We start from the raw sequence: 16,040 nt of genomic DNA, 5'->3' as shown, positions 1-16,040 counted from the left end.
TTAGTGAACCAGATGGGTTTTTAAACAACAACCATGAAACATCATGGTCACCATTACTGACACTAGCTTTTTACTCCAGATGTATTTAATTAACTGAATTTAAATGACCCAGCTCGCATGGTGGGATTTGAACTCACGTATCCGGATCATTAGCTCAGGCCTCTGGATTACTAATACAAAAGCAAAATATTGCGGATGCTGGAAATCTGAAGGGCACCTTCATGTGCAAGCACGGGAGATGCAACACCTGCCCTTTTACTTCCTTCCCACTGTCCAGGGCCCCAAACACTCCTTCCAGGTGATACAGCGATTTACTTATACTTCTTGCAATCTAGTACACTGTATTCGCTGCTCACAGTGCGGTCTCTACATTGGGGAGACCAAACACAGATTGGGCGACCGCTTTGCGGAACACCTCTGTTCAGTCTGTAAGGGTGACCCTGAGCTTCCGGTCGCCTGTCACTTTAATTCTCCGCTCCACTCCCACTCTGACCTCTCCGTCCTCGGCCTCTTACACTGTTCCAATGAAGCTCAACATAAGCTCGAGGAACAGCACCTCATCTTTCGATTAGGCACTTTACAGCCTTCTGGACTCAATATCGAGTTCAACAATTTCAGACCATAACCTCTGTCCCTATCTTTTTTCCATTTTTTTTCTCACATGGCAGCTGTTGATCATTCAGCCATTGCCGTTTACACTTCATCTAGAGCCATCTTTTGTTTCTTAACTTGTTCCATTACCATCTCCTTTTGCCTTGCACCATCATCCCTTTTGTCTCCAAGGGGGGAATTTTGCCAGCCCGGGGGAGGCGGGACTGCTGGGAAAATGGCAGAAACTGGGAGCGGGTACCGAACCCGCCTTGCGCAGGGACCCGTCTCCTCAAGGTGGGAAGGGGATTACAGCCAATTAACTGCCTGTTGACAGGTAGGTAACAGGCAGTTAAGAGAATTATCCCCATTTTACCCACACATGTGCAGGCTTCCCGATGGCTGCGAACCCCGCCAGGGTCAGCGAGGCGAGCAGTGGGTCTGCGGGGGTGAGAGGGATCGAAAAGTCCGCTGTGGAGGTGAGTGTTGGGTGCAAGTGTGGAGAGGGAAGTATGTGAGGTGAGTGAAGAGTGTTAGAAAAGGTTTCCTTACCTTTGTTTCTTCCTGCAGGCTTCAACCCTTGGGGATCCGGAGGTACCTCATCTCAACGGCAGAGATGACAGAATGGCTGCTGCATTCTCCGATGCAACAGCCATCTGATTTCTGCTAAAGAAAGAGGTTTGGTGAGTCTTCAGTACAAGGACTCACCAAAGAAGAGATTGTCAGTGTTTGACAGCTTCTCAAAGCTGTCAAACGCTGACATTTCATCTGTCAAAAATATTTGACAGATGAAACGTCATATGCTGATGTTCTCTGTCACCGGCTTTCCCTTAATTGGCCTGCTAAGCCCGCAGGGCGGGCTTAACGAGGTCAATCAAGGGAAAATAGCGTGGGTTGGCCGGACGTCATTGGGGGCGCGACTGAAACCCGACAACCCGCAGTCCCGCCCCCATTGATAAAATCCAGCCCTTAATCTCTCCTGCCTTCCATCCTATCACAGACCTTTCCTTTTGTTCTTTCCTCCCCTTCCCTGCCCCTACACCTGCTTAAAAACCTGTTCCATCTCCAGCTTTCTCCAGTTCTGACGAAGGGTCATTGACCTGAAACGTTAACTCAGTTTCTCTCTTCACAGATGCTGCCTGACCTGCTGAGTATTTCCAGCATTTTCTGGTTTTAATTTACCTCTGGATTACTAGTCCAGTAACATAACCACTACCCTTACTTTGCTCCCTTCTGTTCGCCGTCTTATTCTTATTTCTGCGTCAGAAACTTGTGGTTTCAAATCTCGCTGCTGAACAATCAAGCAAATACTTAACTGGAGCAGGGTTAACTTCAGTGAGTTGAAAAGGGATCTGGCCCAGGTGTATTGGAATCAAAAATTGGTAGGCAAAACAGTCATTGAACAATGGGAGGTCTTCAAAGAGGAGCTGGTTCAGGTACAGAATAGACACATTCCCATGAGGGGGAAAGGAAAGCTAGAACGCCCTGGATGACTAAAGATATAGAGGTTAAAATGAGACAGAAAAAGGAGGCTTATGACAAATGTAAGGTTCATAATACAGTAGAGAACCAAGCTGAATATATAAAGTACAGAGGAGATCTAAAAAAAGGGAATAACAGGGGCAAAGAGAGTATATGAGAATAAATTGGCAGCTAACGTAAAAAGGAACCCAAAAGTCTTTTATAAACATATAAATAGTAAAACAATAATCAAAGGAAGGTTGGGGCCGATTAGGGACCAAAAAGGAGCTATTCTTGTGGAGGCAGAGGGCATGGCTGGCAGGTACTAAATGAGCAATTTGCATCTGTCTTCAGAAGAGAAGACGATGTTGCCAATGTAGCAGTAAAGGAGGAGGCAGATATTGGATAGGATAAAAATAAAGAGGTACTTAAAATGTTGGCAGTCCTCAAAGTAGAAGAGTCACCCGGCCCAGATGGGATGCATCCTAGGTTACTGAAAGAAGGGTGGAAATTGCAGAGGCTCTGCCACAATCTTCCAATCCTCCGTGGATATGGCGGCAGTGCCGAGGACTGGAGGATTGCAAATATAACACCCTGTTTAACAAATGGAAGGAGTTAAGCCCGGCATCTGCAGGCCAGTCAGCCTAACTTCAGTGGTGGGGAAGCGTTGAGAGACAATAATACAGGACAAAATTAATTGGCATTTGGAAATGTATGGGCTGATAATATTAGCAACCTTGTTGTGCGAGGCCCCTTGGGGCGGAGCAATCATAATATGATAGAATTCTTCATTAAGATGGAGAGTGAGGTATTTGACTCAGAGACTAAGGTCCTGAATTTAAATAAAGGAAACTATGATGGTATGAGGCGCGAGTTGGGTAGGATGGATTGGGGAACATTACTTAAAGGGTTGACGGTGGATAGGCAATGGCAAACATTTAAAGATCGCATGGATGAACTACAGAATTTATTCATCCCTGTTTGGCATAAAAATAAAACAAAAAAGGTGACTCAACCGTGGCTAACAACGGAAATTAGGGATAGCATAAGAGCCAAGGAGAGGACATATAAATTGGCCAGAAAAAGCAGCAAACCTGAGGATTGTGAGCAGTTTAGGATTCAGCAAAGGAGGACAAAGGGATTAATTAAGAGGGGGAAAATAGACTATGAGAGTAAGCTTTCAGGGAACATAAAAACTGACTGTAAAAGCTTCTATAGATATGTGAAGAGAAAAAGATTGGTGAAGTCAAGCATAGGTCCCTTGCAGTCAGAATCAGGGGAATTTATAATGGGGAACAAAGAAATGGCAGACCAATTACATACTTTGGTTCTGCCTTCACAAAGGAGGACACAAATAACCTCCCAGAGATGTCGGAGAACATAGGGTCTAATGAGAGGGAGGAACGGAGTGAAATCAGTATTTGTAGGGAAATGGTGTTAGGGAAATTGACGGGATTGAAGGCTGGATAAATCCCCAGGGCCTGATAATCTACATCCTAGGGTACTTAAGGAAGTGGCCCTAGAAATAGTAGATGCATTGCTGGTCATCTTCCAAAATTCAATAGACTCTGGAACAGTACCCATGGATTGGAGGGTAGCTAATGTTACCCCACTATTCAAAAAAGGTGGTAGAGAGAAAATGGGGAATTATAGACCAGTAAGCCTAACATTGGTAGTGGGAAAAATGCTAGAGTCCATTATTATAAAAGATGTAATAGCAGAGCACTTGGAAAACAGTGACAGGATCGGACAAAGTCAACATGGATTTACAAAAGCTAAATCGTGCTTGACTAATCTACTGGAATTTTTTGAGGATGTAACTGGTAGAATAGATAAGGGAGAACCAGTGGATGTGGTGTATTTGGACTTTCAGAAGGCTTTCGATAAGGTCCCGCATAAGAGATTAGCGTGTAAAGTTAAAGCACACTGGATTGGGGGCAAGATACTGACTTGGATAGAGAACTGGTTGGCAGACAGGAAGCAAAGAGTTGGAATAAACGGGTCTTTTTCTGAGTGGCAGGCAGTGACTAGTGGGGTACCGCAGGGATCGGTCCTAGGACCCCAGCTATTCACAATATATATTAATGATCTAGACGAGGGAACTAGCTGTAATATCTCCAAGTTTGCAGACGACACAAAGCTGGGTGGGCATGTGTGCTGTGAGAAGGATGCCGAGAAACTCCAGTATGATTTGGACAGGTTGGGTGATATGGCAGATGCAGTATAATAATAATAATAATCAACTTTATTGTCATTGTTAGTGCACAAGTGCAGTACAACGAAATGTAAGCTTGCGGCTCCCAAGAGTGTACATTTTGATTAAGACATTTAACATACATTTGGCTTGTAACATAAACATAAACATAATAAAGTGCATTGACAGATGTGCAGGCTTTAGAGTTTATTAGCAGAGTTCAGTAGGATGACAGCCCTGGGAAAGAAGCTGTTCCTAAATCTGGTCGTGCGGGTGCGAATGCATCTGTAGCGTCTCCCAGATGGCAGGGGGGCGAACAAGCTGTGGCTGGGGTGGGTAGGGTCTTTGATGATGTTTTGGTGGCAAAAACAGGAAGGCAGATTATCTGAACGGCATTAGGTTGGGTGAAGTGGAAGTGCAACGAGACCTGGGTGTCCTTGTGCACCAGTCGCTGAAGGTAAGCATGCAGGTGCAGCAGGCGTTTAAGAAGGCAAATGGTATGTTGGCCTTCGTAGCGAGAGGGTTCGAGTACACGAACAAGGATGTCTTGCTGCAGTTGTACAGGGCCTAGGTGAGACCACACCTTGAGTATTGTGTGCAGTTTTGGTCGGCTTATCTGAGGAAGGATGTTCTTGCCAATGGAGGGAGTGCAGCGAAGATTCACCAGACTGATACCTGGGATGGAAGGAATGACATATGAAGAGAGATTGGGTCGATTGGGCTTATACTCGCTGGAGTTTAGTAGAATGAGAGGGGATCTCATTGAAACTTATGAAATTCTAACAGGACTAGACAGACTAGATGCAGGAAGGCTGTTCCCGATGGCGGGGGAGTCCAGAACCAGGGGTCACAGTCTAAAGACAAGGGGTAAGCCATTTAGGACAGAGATGAGGAGGAATTTCTTCACCCAGAGCGTGGTGAACCTGTGGAATTCTCTACCACAGAAGGCAGTTGAGGCCAATTCATTAAATATATTCAAGAAGGAGTGGGATATATTTCTTAATGCTAAAGGGATATGGGGAGAAGGCAGGGACAGGGTACTGAGTTTGGATGATCAACCATGATCTCACTGAATGGTGGAGCAGGCTCGAGGGGCCGAATGGCCTACTCCTGCTCCTATCTTCTATGTTTCTATGAAAATGAAAGTCAGCACGGATTTGTTAAAGGCAAATCGTGTTTGACTAACTTGTTCTTTTGATGAAGTAACGGAAAGGGTTGTGAGGATTGTGCGGTTGATGTGTATGTGGACTTTCAAAAGGCATTTGATAAAGTACAACATAATAGACTGGTTAGCAAAATAAAGGCCCATGGGAGTAAAGGGACAGTGGTGGCATGGATATAAAATTGGCTTAGGGACAGAAAGCACAGAGTAGTGGTGAACGGTTGGTTTTCAGACTGGAGGGAACTATACAGTAGTGTTCCCCAGGGGTCAGTATTAGGACCACTGCTGTTTTTGATATATATTAATGACCTGGATTTGGGTATACAGGACATATAATCTGCAATGTCACAAAACACAGAAATTTAGTAAACAATGAGGAGGATAGTAAGACTTCATGAGGAGATAGACTAGTGAAATGGGCAGACATATGGCAGATGAAATTTAATGCAGCGAAGTGTGAAGTGATACATTTTAGTAGGAAAAATGAGAGGCAATATGAACTAAATGGTACAATTTTAAAGGGGGCGCAGGAACAGAGAAACCTGGGGATGTATGTGCACAAATCTTTGAAGGTGGCAGGACAAGTTGAGAAGGCTGTTAAAAAAGCATATGGGATCCTTGACTTTATTAATAGAGGCATAGAGTACAAAAGCAAGCAAGTTATGCTAAACCTTTATAAAAAAAACTGCTTAGGCCTCATCTGGAGTATTGTGGCCGAATCTGGGCACCACACTTTCGGAAAGATGTCAAGGCCTTGGAGATTTACTAGAAAGCTACCAGGGTTGAGGGACTCATTTTTGTGCAGAGACTGGAGAAGCTGGGTTTATTTTCCTTAGAACAGCGAAGTTTAAGGGGAGATTTGATAGAGGTGTTCAAAATCATTAATGGTTCTGATAGAGTAAATAAAGAGTAACTGTTTTCAGTGACAGAAGGGTCAGTAACCAGGGGACATATACTTAAGGTGATTGGCAAAAGAACCAGAGGCAACATGAGGAAGTATTTTTTACACAGCGAGTTGTTATTATTTGGAATGCACTGCCTGAAAGGGCAGTGAATGCAGATTCAATAGTAACGTACAAAAGAGAATTGGATAAATACTTGAAGGGGGAAAAAATTACAGGGCTATGGGAAAAGAGCAGGGGAGTGGGACTAATTGGATAACTCTAACAAAGAGCCGACACCGGAACAATGGGCCGAATGATCTCCTATGCTGTATTATTCTGTGATTCTATGGAAATGCTTTGGGATGTCTTGAGGTTGTGAAAGGCACTATATCAATGCAAGTCTTTCCTTTCAGGTGCGTGGCATAATAGGGAAAATAGGAACAAGAGTAGGTAATTCAGCCCTTCAATCTTGTTCCGCCATTCAGTTAGATCATGGCTGATCTGTACCTGAACTCCAATTACCTGCCGTTGATCCATATCCCTTGGCACCCTTGCCTACCAAAAATCACAGAAACCCCACAGTGCAGATAGAGGCCATTTCGGCCCATCGAGCCTGCACCGACACATATCCCACCCGATCCCCGTAACCCCTACACCAACACATATCCCACCCTATCCCCGTAACCCCACGTATTTAATCCCCCTAACACTAAGGGTCAATTTATCATAGCCAATCAACCTAACCCGCACATCTTTGGACTGTGGGAGGAAACCGGAGCACCCGGAGGAAACCCACCCGGAGGAAATCTATCAATCTCTGAGAGTTCCAGATTTCTACTACCCTTTGCTTGAAAATGTAGTCATCAACGGTTCCATGAATATCCCCATTCTCAATGATGGCGGAACCCAGTACGTGAGTGCAAAAGACAAGGCTGAGGCGTTTGCAACCATCTTCAGCCAGAAGTGCTGAGTGGATGATTCATATCGGTCTCCTCCTGAGGTCCCCACCATCACAGAAGCCAGTCTTCAGCCAATTTGATTCACTCCACGTGATATCAAGAAACAGCTGAGCGCACTGGATACAGCAAAGGCTATGGGCCCCGACAACATCCCGGCTGTCGTGCTGAAGACTTGTGCTCCAGAACTAGCTGCGACTCTAGCCAAGCTGTTCCAGTACAGCTACAACACTGGCATCTATCCGACAATGTGGAAAACTGCCCAGGTATGTCCTGTCCACAGAAAAGCAGGACAAATCCAATCCGGCCAATTACCGCCCCATCAGTCTACTCTCAATCAGCAGCAAAGTGATGGAAGGTGTCATCGACAGTGCTATCAAGCGGCACTTACCAATAACCTGCTCACTGATGCCCAGTTTAAGTTCCGCCAAGACCACTCAGCTCCCGCCCTCATTACAGCCTTGGTCCAAACATGGACAAAGGAGCTGAATTCCAGAGGTGAGGTGAGAGTGACTGCCCTTGACATCAAGGCAGCAGTTGACCGAGTGTGGCATCAAGGAGCCCTAGTAAAACTGAAGTCAATGGGAAGTGGGGGGAAAACTCTCCACTGGCTGGAGTCATACCTAGCACAAAGGAAGATGGTTGGGGTGGTTGGAGGTCAATCATCACGGCCCCAGGACATCGCTGCAGGAGTTCCTCAGGGCAGTGTCCTAAGCCAAACCATCTTCAGCTGCTTCAGCAATGACCTTCCCTCCAACATAAGGTCAGAAATGGGAATGTTCGCTGATGACTATCTCCAACAAGCGAGAGTCTAACCAGTGCCCCTTGACATTCAACGGCATTACCATCGCCGAATTCCCCACCATCAACATCCTGGGGGGTTAGCATTGACCAAAAACTTAACTGGACCAGCCAAATAAATACTGTGGCAACAAGAGCAGGTCAGAGGCTAGGTATTCTGCAGCGAGTGTCTCACCTCCTGACTCCCCAAAGCCTTTCCACCATCTACAAGGCACAAGTAAGGAGTGTGATGGAATACTCTCCACTTGCCTGGATGAGTGCAGCTCCACCAACACTCAAGAAGCTCGACACCATCCAGGACAAAGCAACCTGCTTGATTGGCACCCCATCCACCTCCTTAAACATTCACTTCCTCCACCACCGGTGTACCGTGGCTGCAGTGTGTACCATCTACAAGATGCACTGCAGCAACTTGCCAAGACTTCTTCGACAGCAACTCCCAAACCCGCGACCTCTTCCACCTAGGACAAGTGCAGCAGGCGCATGGGAACACCACCACCTCCAAGTCACACACCATCCTGACGTGGAAGTATATTATCGTTCCTTCATCATCGCTGGGTCAAAATTCTGGAACGAACTCCCTAACAGCACTGTGGGAGTACCTTCACCACACGGACTGCAGCGGTTCAAGGTGGCGGCTCACCACCACCTTTGCAAGGGCAATTAGAGATGGGTAATAAATGCTGGCCTTGCCAGCGACGCCCATATCCCATGAACCAATATTTTTTTTTTTAAAGCTGCGTTTAGAGTGAGGGTTGTGCGGAAAATGTGACTTACAGTGGCACCCTTTTCCAACTCACTCATGCATCCCCATGCTTATGCTCCTATTGCATCCCCTTCACCTCACTAGCCCACCTTTACTACTAATCCATCACTCCATCCTTTTCAAACCAGCTGCTCAGACACGGTTTTAAAAAAACTCAATATAAACTTTATCTCACTATAGATTTTGAAATTTGCCGTGTTGTTTTTCAAAATTATTTGAAGAAATGCTATGGCATAGTAACTGCTAGATGCTAAAGAAGAAAATTCTAGTAGTACATCCGACTGAAGTACTGCTGCATCCCGTAGCTATGTCGCATATGCTCAGACTTCAAAATTCAAATTCAGTACAGTATCAGAGCTCTGGGCAAAAATATCCAGGCTAAGCCTTCAAATAAATACTTTAGTAAAGGCATTAAAATATAATTCATTATGTAAATGGAACTATGTTATTGTGAAATATATATTTTTATTTTGAATAGGAGAAATTTCAGTTAGAGGAAAATGGCAGCTTTTTTTCCAGAAGGCGTTTCAAGTGATTTGCGGGGAAAATACCCCGCAGAAATTTCATTAAAACAGTGGATGATGTGTTAAGTGTAGTGTTGTATGACAGGCAAGAGCTTTGTGACAGCTCTAACATTGAAAATGCCATTATAGTGTCATCTACAGGCATAACAGTATTGCGGGAAAATGTGGACACTTACAGGATTTCTTATTCAGGGCAGGTTGACGTATGTGAGTTTTCAATGGAACGTGTGGCCCTCATAGAAAATATAGATATAAATATACATTCATAAAGAGTAAACTTCCGTATAATGAACATCATGTACAAGTTTTCTTTGTGTTATCTGTAATATACTAAAATGTTACCCCGTACACATTTATGGTGTCAGCCTTTCCCATTGTAATTTCCTATCTCCACATTTTATATAGGCAGTTACCATTATAACTTATGATTGTAATTACAGACGCTAGGCCGTGATGACACTGTAGCACCTTGTTTTACATTTGCCAGCTCTTCAGCTTATACTGCAGAGAAACCCCTATGCTGCAACCACCTCTAGCTCTCCGCCTCCTGAATTGCCATAAGTTTTGTCAAAGTATTATATAAAATATGGACAGAATGTATGACTGTAAAATAGGGACTGAACTGTATCTGCATGCCTTGGTCCAATTATCTCCCTCCCTCACATGTCAACTGAAAATTACACTCCCAATGTGCAGTGTCATGGAAGATCAACTAATAAATTCTTTGTTACATTGCATGCTTTTGTGAAATTTTGATCCACGATTATACCATATTCACAATGCACTTTGCTTCTCTTTTCTTTTTACTGCTGATTACTTTCCATTTTTCTACTGGCTGTTTCACTCCCCATCTTTTCACATTTATGTTCCTACAAGATTGTGTACTTTTTTTGAGAATTTCACAAGCTATTTTCAAATTTTAACAAAATCTTGTTCTGATGAAGGATCACCCAAAATAATAACCTGTTATTGTATAGATCTGCTTTGTGTTTCCAGCATGGTCTGGTTTTAATTCATTAAACATTGATAAGCAGTTACAAATTTTATTTTCAAAGTACGGCCAGTCAAGGGTTAACTTGAGTGCTTTGTTCTTGGCTTTAAATAGTTAACATTCATTTTAATTAACATAATTACCTATTCTCGACAGGTCATAAGTTGTGTTTTGTCTGTAAGAAATTGGTTACGGATTGATGTCAGAAGTCAATGCAGCAAATACAGGTATGGTGGCCTAGTGATTATGGCAGTAGACGAGTAACCATAGGTTGCAATTTCAAATTCCACTCTGGCAAGTTATGAATTTTAATTAAATAAATCTGGTAATTTGCAGGTTGGCACCAAAATAAATTACCTTGAAAGCTGCAGATTGTTGTAAAAATCCAAATTATTCACTGATGTTCCTCAGGGAGTAAGGGACCTATCACCCTTACCCAGTCTGGGCTACATGTAACTACAGTCCCACACTATATGGTTGACTGTCAGGACATCCGAACAGGAAAACTTTGGAAAAACTTGAACCGCAACCAGCATGGTAATCAAGTTACAGTACCATAAGAATGGGGATAGGCCATTCAGCCCCTCAAGCCTGTTCCACCATTCAATTAGATCATGGCTGATCTTAACTCCATCTACCCACCTTGGTTCTGTAACGCTTAATTCCCTTGCCTAACAAAAAATCTACAAATCTCAGTTTTGACATTTTCAATTGACCTAGCCTCAATAGCTTTTTAAGGGAGAGAATTCCAGTACCTTTTGTGTGAAGTACTTCCAAACATCATTGCTGAATGGCCTAGCTCTAATCTTAAGGTTATGCCCCCTTGTTCTGGACTCCCCCACCAGAGGAAATAGTTTCTATCTACCTTATCAAATCCTTTTAACATTTTAAACACCTCAATTAGATCACCACTTAATCTTCCATACTCAAGGGAATACAAGCTTAGTATCGGCAACCTACCCTCATAATTTAACCCTTTTAGCCCCAGTATCATTCTGGTGAATCTGTGCTGCACTCCCTCCAAGGTGAATATATCTTTCCTGAGGTACAATGCCCAGATGGGGTCTAACCAGCACTTTATATAACTGGAACTAAACTTCCACCCCTTTGTATTCCAGCCCCTTGAGATAAAAGCCAACATTCCATTCACCATTTCCATTTTTTTTTGTACCTGTCCACTAGCTTTTAGCGATTTATGCACTTGGACCCCTAAACACCTCAGCTGCTCCACAGTTCCCAGGGGTTATAATGGATACATCTATGAGACCATCAAATTCCAGCTAAGGTAGTGTAGTGGTTATGTTACTGGACTAGTAATTCAGAGGCCTGGGCTAATAATCCAGAACCCACTTTGAGAATTTGAATTCAATTAAAAATATCTGGAAATAAAAAGCTGGTATCAGTAAAAGTGACCATCAAAGCTGCCGCATTGTTGTAAAAATCCAACTGGTTCACTAATGTCCTTTAAGGAAGCCTGGCCTGGTCTGGCCTACATGTGACTCCAGTCCCACTCCAAAGTGGTTGACTCTTAACTGCCCTTTTGAAGTGGCTACTCAGTTGTATCAAACCACTACAATTAAAGGAAAAGGCATATCATCAACTGCTTAGGTTGCCTTGCTAGTGACATCCGACATCCCAAGAATAAAATAAGTTGCAATAAAAAGATAAATAGGTACTAAGCTGCATTAGCAGAGAAAGAATACAAAACAGAGCTCATTGTGGAGCTTGTAACAGCTGAACCCAGTGGAGCTTGAACCCACAACTCTGACTCTGCTGAGAGTGCTGCCAATGAAGCTAAACCACCCACACAAGCAGATGTGCGCACACAGTAATTGTAGTCAGCTGTCAATTTTCACAACAATACAAAGAGTGGTCAATGAAGTGAGCTATCGCACTTCGCTAGACAGTAACAAATTATATATTAATCTTTAATTTGGGAGAGGGAAGGGTGTACTACTCAAAGCAATACATTCACACAGCATTAACCCCTCCACAGGGTTTATACAGATTCACACTAGATTGGGTAGAATAGAGAAAATGAGGGAGGTATGAGGTTTTAAGTTTTCAAATTATTGTACAATTACACTTTGTCCTTAGGTGTAAGTCATAATACAGATCACTATCGGAAAAAGAATGTTACTGTACATTATTCTGTTTAGAATAGGTATTCATTTATCAAGTTCATTGTGCATCATAATTAATAATTTCTGTGCAGTAACAACTCCTGCAGTGTTTATTCTTGCCCTTGTTCGATCAAATTAAAGATTAATATATAATTTGTTATTGTCAAGTGAAGTGCGATAGCTCACTTCATTGACCACTCTTTGTATTGTTGTGAAAATTGACAGCTGACTGTACAATTACTGTGTTCATACAAAGGGAATCTAAGTACAGCAATAAAAAAGTTTCCTGCAAAATAATTTTTGTAACAAAAATACTAACTGTTCCTCCAAATGAGACTCCAGAACACAGAATGCAGTATTTAGAGTAAAATACCATTGCAGACCCACAAGGGTTGTGATTAATCTTTCAGAACTGAAATTAGGAAAAGGTTTGCGCATGTGTCACTACAATGCATGTCTAAAAAAAAATCTTGCCGTATCTGATGCAGAATGAATGTGACAGACTGTGGAGGAAGTGAGGTAATGAACTAGTGAGTAAATCAATCTGTTTTATTAACCATAAATGCAGTTCACAGATAAGACACTTATTTCCAGATAGAGAAGTATTTGACTAAATTAACAGAGTCTATTACATGGATCCCTGTTTACAATGTCTGAGGTTTCAATTTTGTTTGTTCTATATATACATATATGCTGTTGTACAATCTATAGATATTACAATATTTCCATATTAAAAAAATGCAACTTTTTTTTTATTTTTTTTAACATATTTTGATAGTTGTCCAAAATAAGATTATTTTCTGCAAGTCCCTTCAATATATCCCAGAATAATCACACATATTAAGACTATATTAGATTTAAAAGTAATTGTGCAACCAAATCATTATTTTCCATAAGTTAAGGTCGATAGAAGAGCAAACATATCCCATTTTGCACTTGGAATTTATTCTTCAAATGCCTTAAATGGCTGCAATGCCCTATTTCTTACCTGCCATTTTAGGAGTGTCCCATCCAGCAATACAAAATTCCTACTATACATCACTTGCTATTTCAACTAAATGCTCCCAGGTAAAATTACACAATCTATCCTTCATTAAGCAATTACCTGCAAAGATATACAAATATGCAAAAAATTGAGATCCAGCTTCTCTATTGACATGTACTTTCCCAACAAGCATTTCAGCCCTAGCCTTTCAAATACCAAAAACAGGTGCTATGAGCGTTTGTTTCAAGTTCAACAGTAGTGTTCACTGCACATGTAAACAGTTCAGCTGTGAAACCACCTCGTAAGCCACATCATTATCTTTGTTCATTGTAATTCTCAAGCAAACAGTTACTTGGTAAACGTCTGCCTATTGGAAAAGCTCGATGAAAGAATTCTCACAAGGTATGCATTGTTTCTTCAGGTTGACTGCAGGACAGTATCAGAAATGTTGCCTTTTTTTGTTAAATACTGTGCGGTCTAGCGTTGTGTGTAGCTCTGGTCTGTGTTGGACATCTCATGGGTTTGAATTCCCAGCCTCAGTTGACACTTAAAATTCAAACCTCGATGTGGGACAGTTTTGCCGGGTCTCAGCCAGATTGCGAAACAAAGCCCCTTGCAGTAGTGGGATACTTTCTCAGGACTGGAAAAATAAATCACCTGGGAGATGCACTTTATAATATGCAACACTGCTGTTGGCAGGTATGAAGAAGTCTGACCTATGTCTTTCCACCCTCCTGCCTGACGTATGACACATGGAGGCAACAAAAGGGAGCAGAGAGGTAAAAATGATTTAAAAATTACCTTTAAAATACCGATGGACTATTAGGAATACCACATTATATGACCACGTTTTAATACACAATATTTGGAAGTGTTTGTAATACAGATTCTCTCTTGCCTTTCAACAGCAAGTCATTAATTCTCATCCTTTGAATAAAGAGCTGCATCAGTAACCCATTTTTCATGAGAAAATTGTGCCTAGTTGATCCAGGTTTACAAATGTGATTTCTGTCACATGGTATTGTCTCTGGGGTAAACTAAGTCCAATGTGCAGAGATTGTGTGTTAGTTACTACAGTATGAATTAAAACACACTGCACCAAACCCATTAAACTGCAAATCACTTCAGTTCAAAATACCGTACTTAGATTTGGAATTGAGCATTTATGCAGGTGAACCCAAACTGGCTTTCACATCAAGAACAGGAGAGAACGGACTTTGATATTGTAATTCAATATCAGTTCTGAGCAGCCTCACCATTCATGCATTTCTTGTTTTCAGATTAATTAATTCTGGACAAACAATGACCATATAAAACAGGACCTTTGAACAGAAAGCACAGCAGGAGATGTTAGTATGTGGCAATTGAAAATCTTCCTAAATTTCACCTCTTGAAAAGTAGTGCTCCGTGGATAGTCAACCAAAGGGAATGTAAACTGCAAACGCTTTCAATTTTTACAAGAAAAAAGTAACAATCATTTACTTCACTTTAAGTTATTACAAATCATTTTTCACAGACGTTGGTTGACACTTGAAGACCCACATGCTAAAATCACAGCATCAACATGCTAAACCTTAGACTGTGGTGCATAACCATTTTCAATAGTCATTGAAATCTGCAGCAGGAACATAATGCTTCAAAGTATGTCAACACCCTAATTCACAGCGCATAATATATACTCACAAACAGTAAATTTACATTATTACAGAAATCAACATGAAAATGAGAAAGCTTGGGTTTGCCGATAGAAATCTTTAGTTTCAGAAAGATATAAATTATAGTCTACATAGGCTAACAAAATAAACATCACTTCTGGCCAATAAACTTTTGGGTGGAGGTTAACTGAAATCGACAAAAGGCAGCCATGATAAAATTACAGACAAAATATGGCAAACAAACATGAACACAGACTACAGAAAATGGGGGGGGCGCGGGGGGACATGCCAACAGGAATGCTTCATCTCTAACTTTTAAAGGCAAGGCATTGTTGAATATTTTATGTAAACTTAATAAGCCTACAACTGTACATTTTTAGAACTGGTCTTCATATTACTTAATTCTTCCTCTGAAGCCTTCTCAAACATTTACACCCTGCATTTTCATCTCTCTGTCAAAACACAGACTGGATTTTCAAACAGATTTCAAAAGCATATTCACTGCAATGATTTTAAAGATAAAAATATGTTTTTTTTAAGAGGGCTTCGAAGCACTGCTATCACCCTGTAGCAGGAAAGGATTGTCTTAATGATGCCGGAAGTGCATCAATCAAGAGTTTGTAGAAAGAACTCCATACATTTTAAACTACAGCTCTGCAGTAACATTTCATGAAAGTGAAGTTTTAAGACAACTGAAGATATGATGATCTTTTGCAGTGGCTGTTCCAGGAGAAGATAAAAACAGACCAACATAGCACTTGGAGCAGCATCATCTATTATGTCCAGAAGTTTGGTACTTCAGAAGAGTGCCTTTGACCCCTGGTTTTCAAATTCTGACCAAGCATCATTCAGTTCCATGAAGATCATTTTGGCATACTGTTCATAGGACTCACCTGTAGCCTTAATAGCAAAAAAAAAGAATGTTTAATACCCAGTTCATAATGCCTACA

The 16,040-nt window shown here is 41.8% G+C and overlaps 1 protein-coding gene across 1 annotated transcript in view; it reads right to left on the bottom strand.

The window, feature by feature from the left end:
* Positions 1-12,985: 12,985 nt before the first annotated feature.
* gak (cyclin G associated kinase) overlaps positions 12,986-16,040 on the bottom strand; it is a 128,152-nt gene continuing 125,097 nt past the window's right edge. Inside the window, exon 28 of the mRNA XM_085983219.1 lies at positions 12,986-15,990. Within this exon, the coding sequence (XP_085839345.1) occupies positions 15,889-15,990 (102 nt within the window). The 3' untranslated portion in view covers positions 12,986-15,888. The remainder of the gene's footprint in view (positions 15,991-16,040) is intronic.

This window comes from Somniosus microcephalus, chromosome 1 (assembly GCF_052327205.1).
Source record: "Somniosus microcephalus isolate GS21.2 chromosome 1, FLI_Smic_1.0, whole genome shotgun sequence".
NCBI lineage: Eukaryota > Metazoa > Chordata > Chondrichthyes > Squaliformes > Somniosidae > Somniosus > Somniosus microcephalus.
The sequence above is the reverse complement of the archived record's forward strand: the minus strand, read 5'-3'. Positions and strand labels throughout refer to the sequence as shown.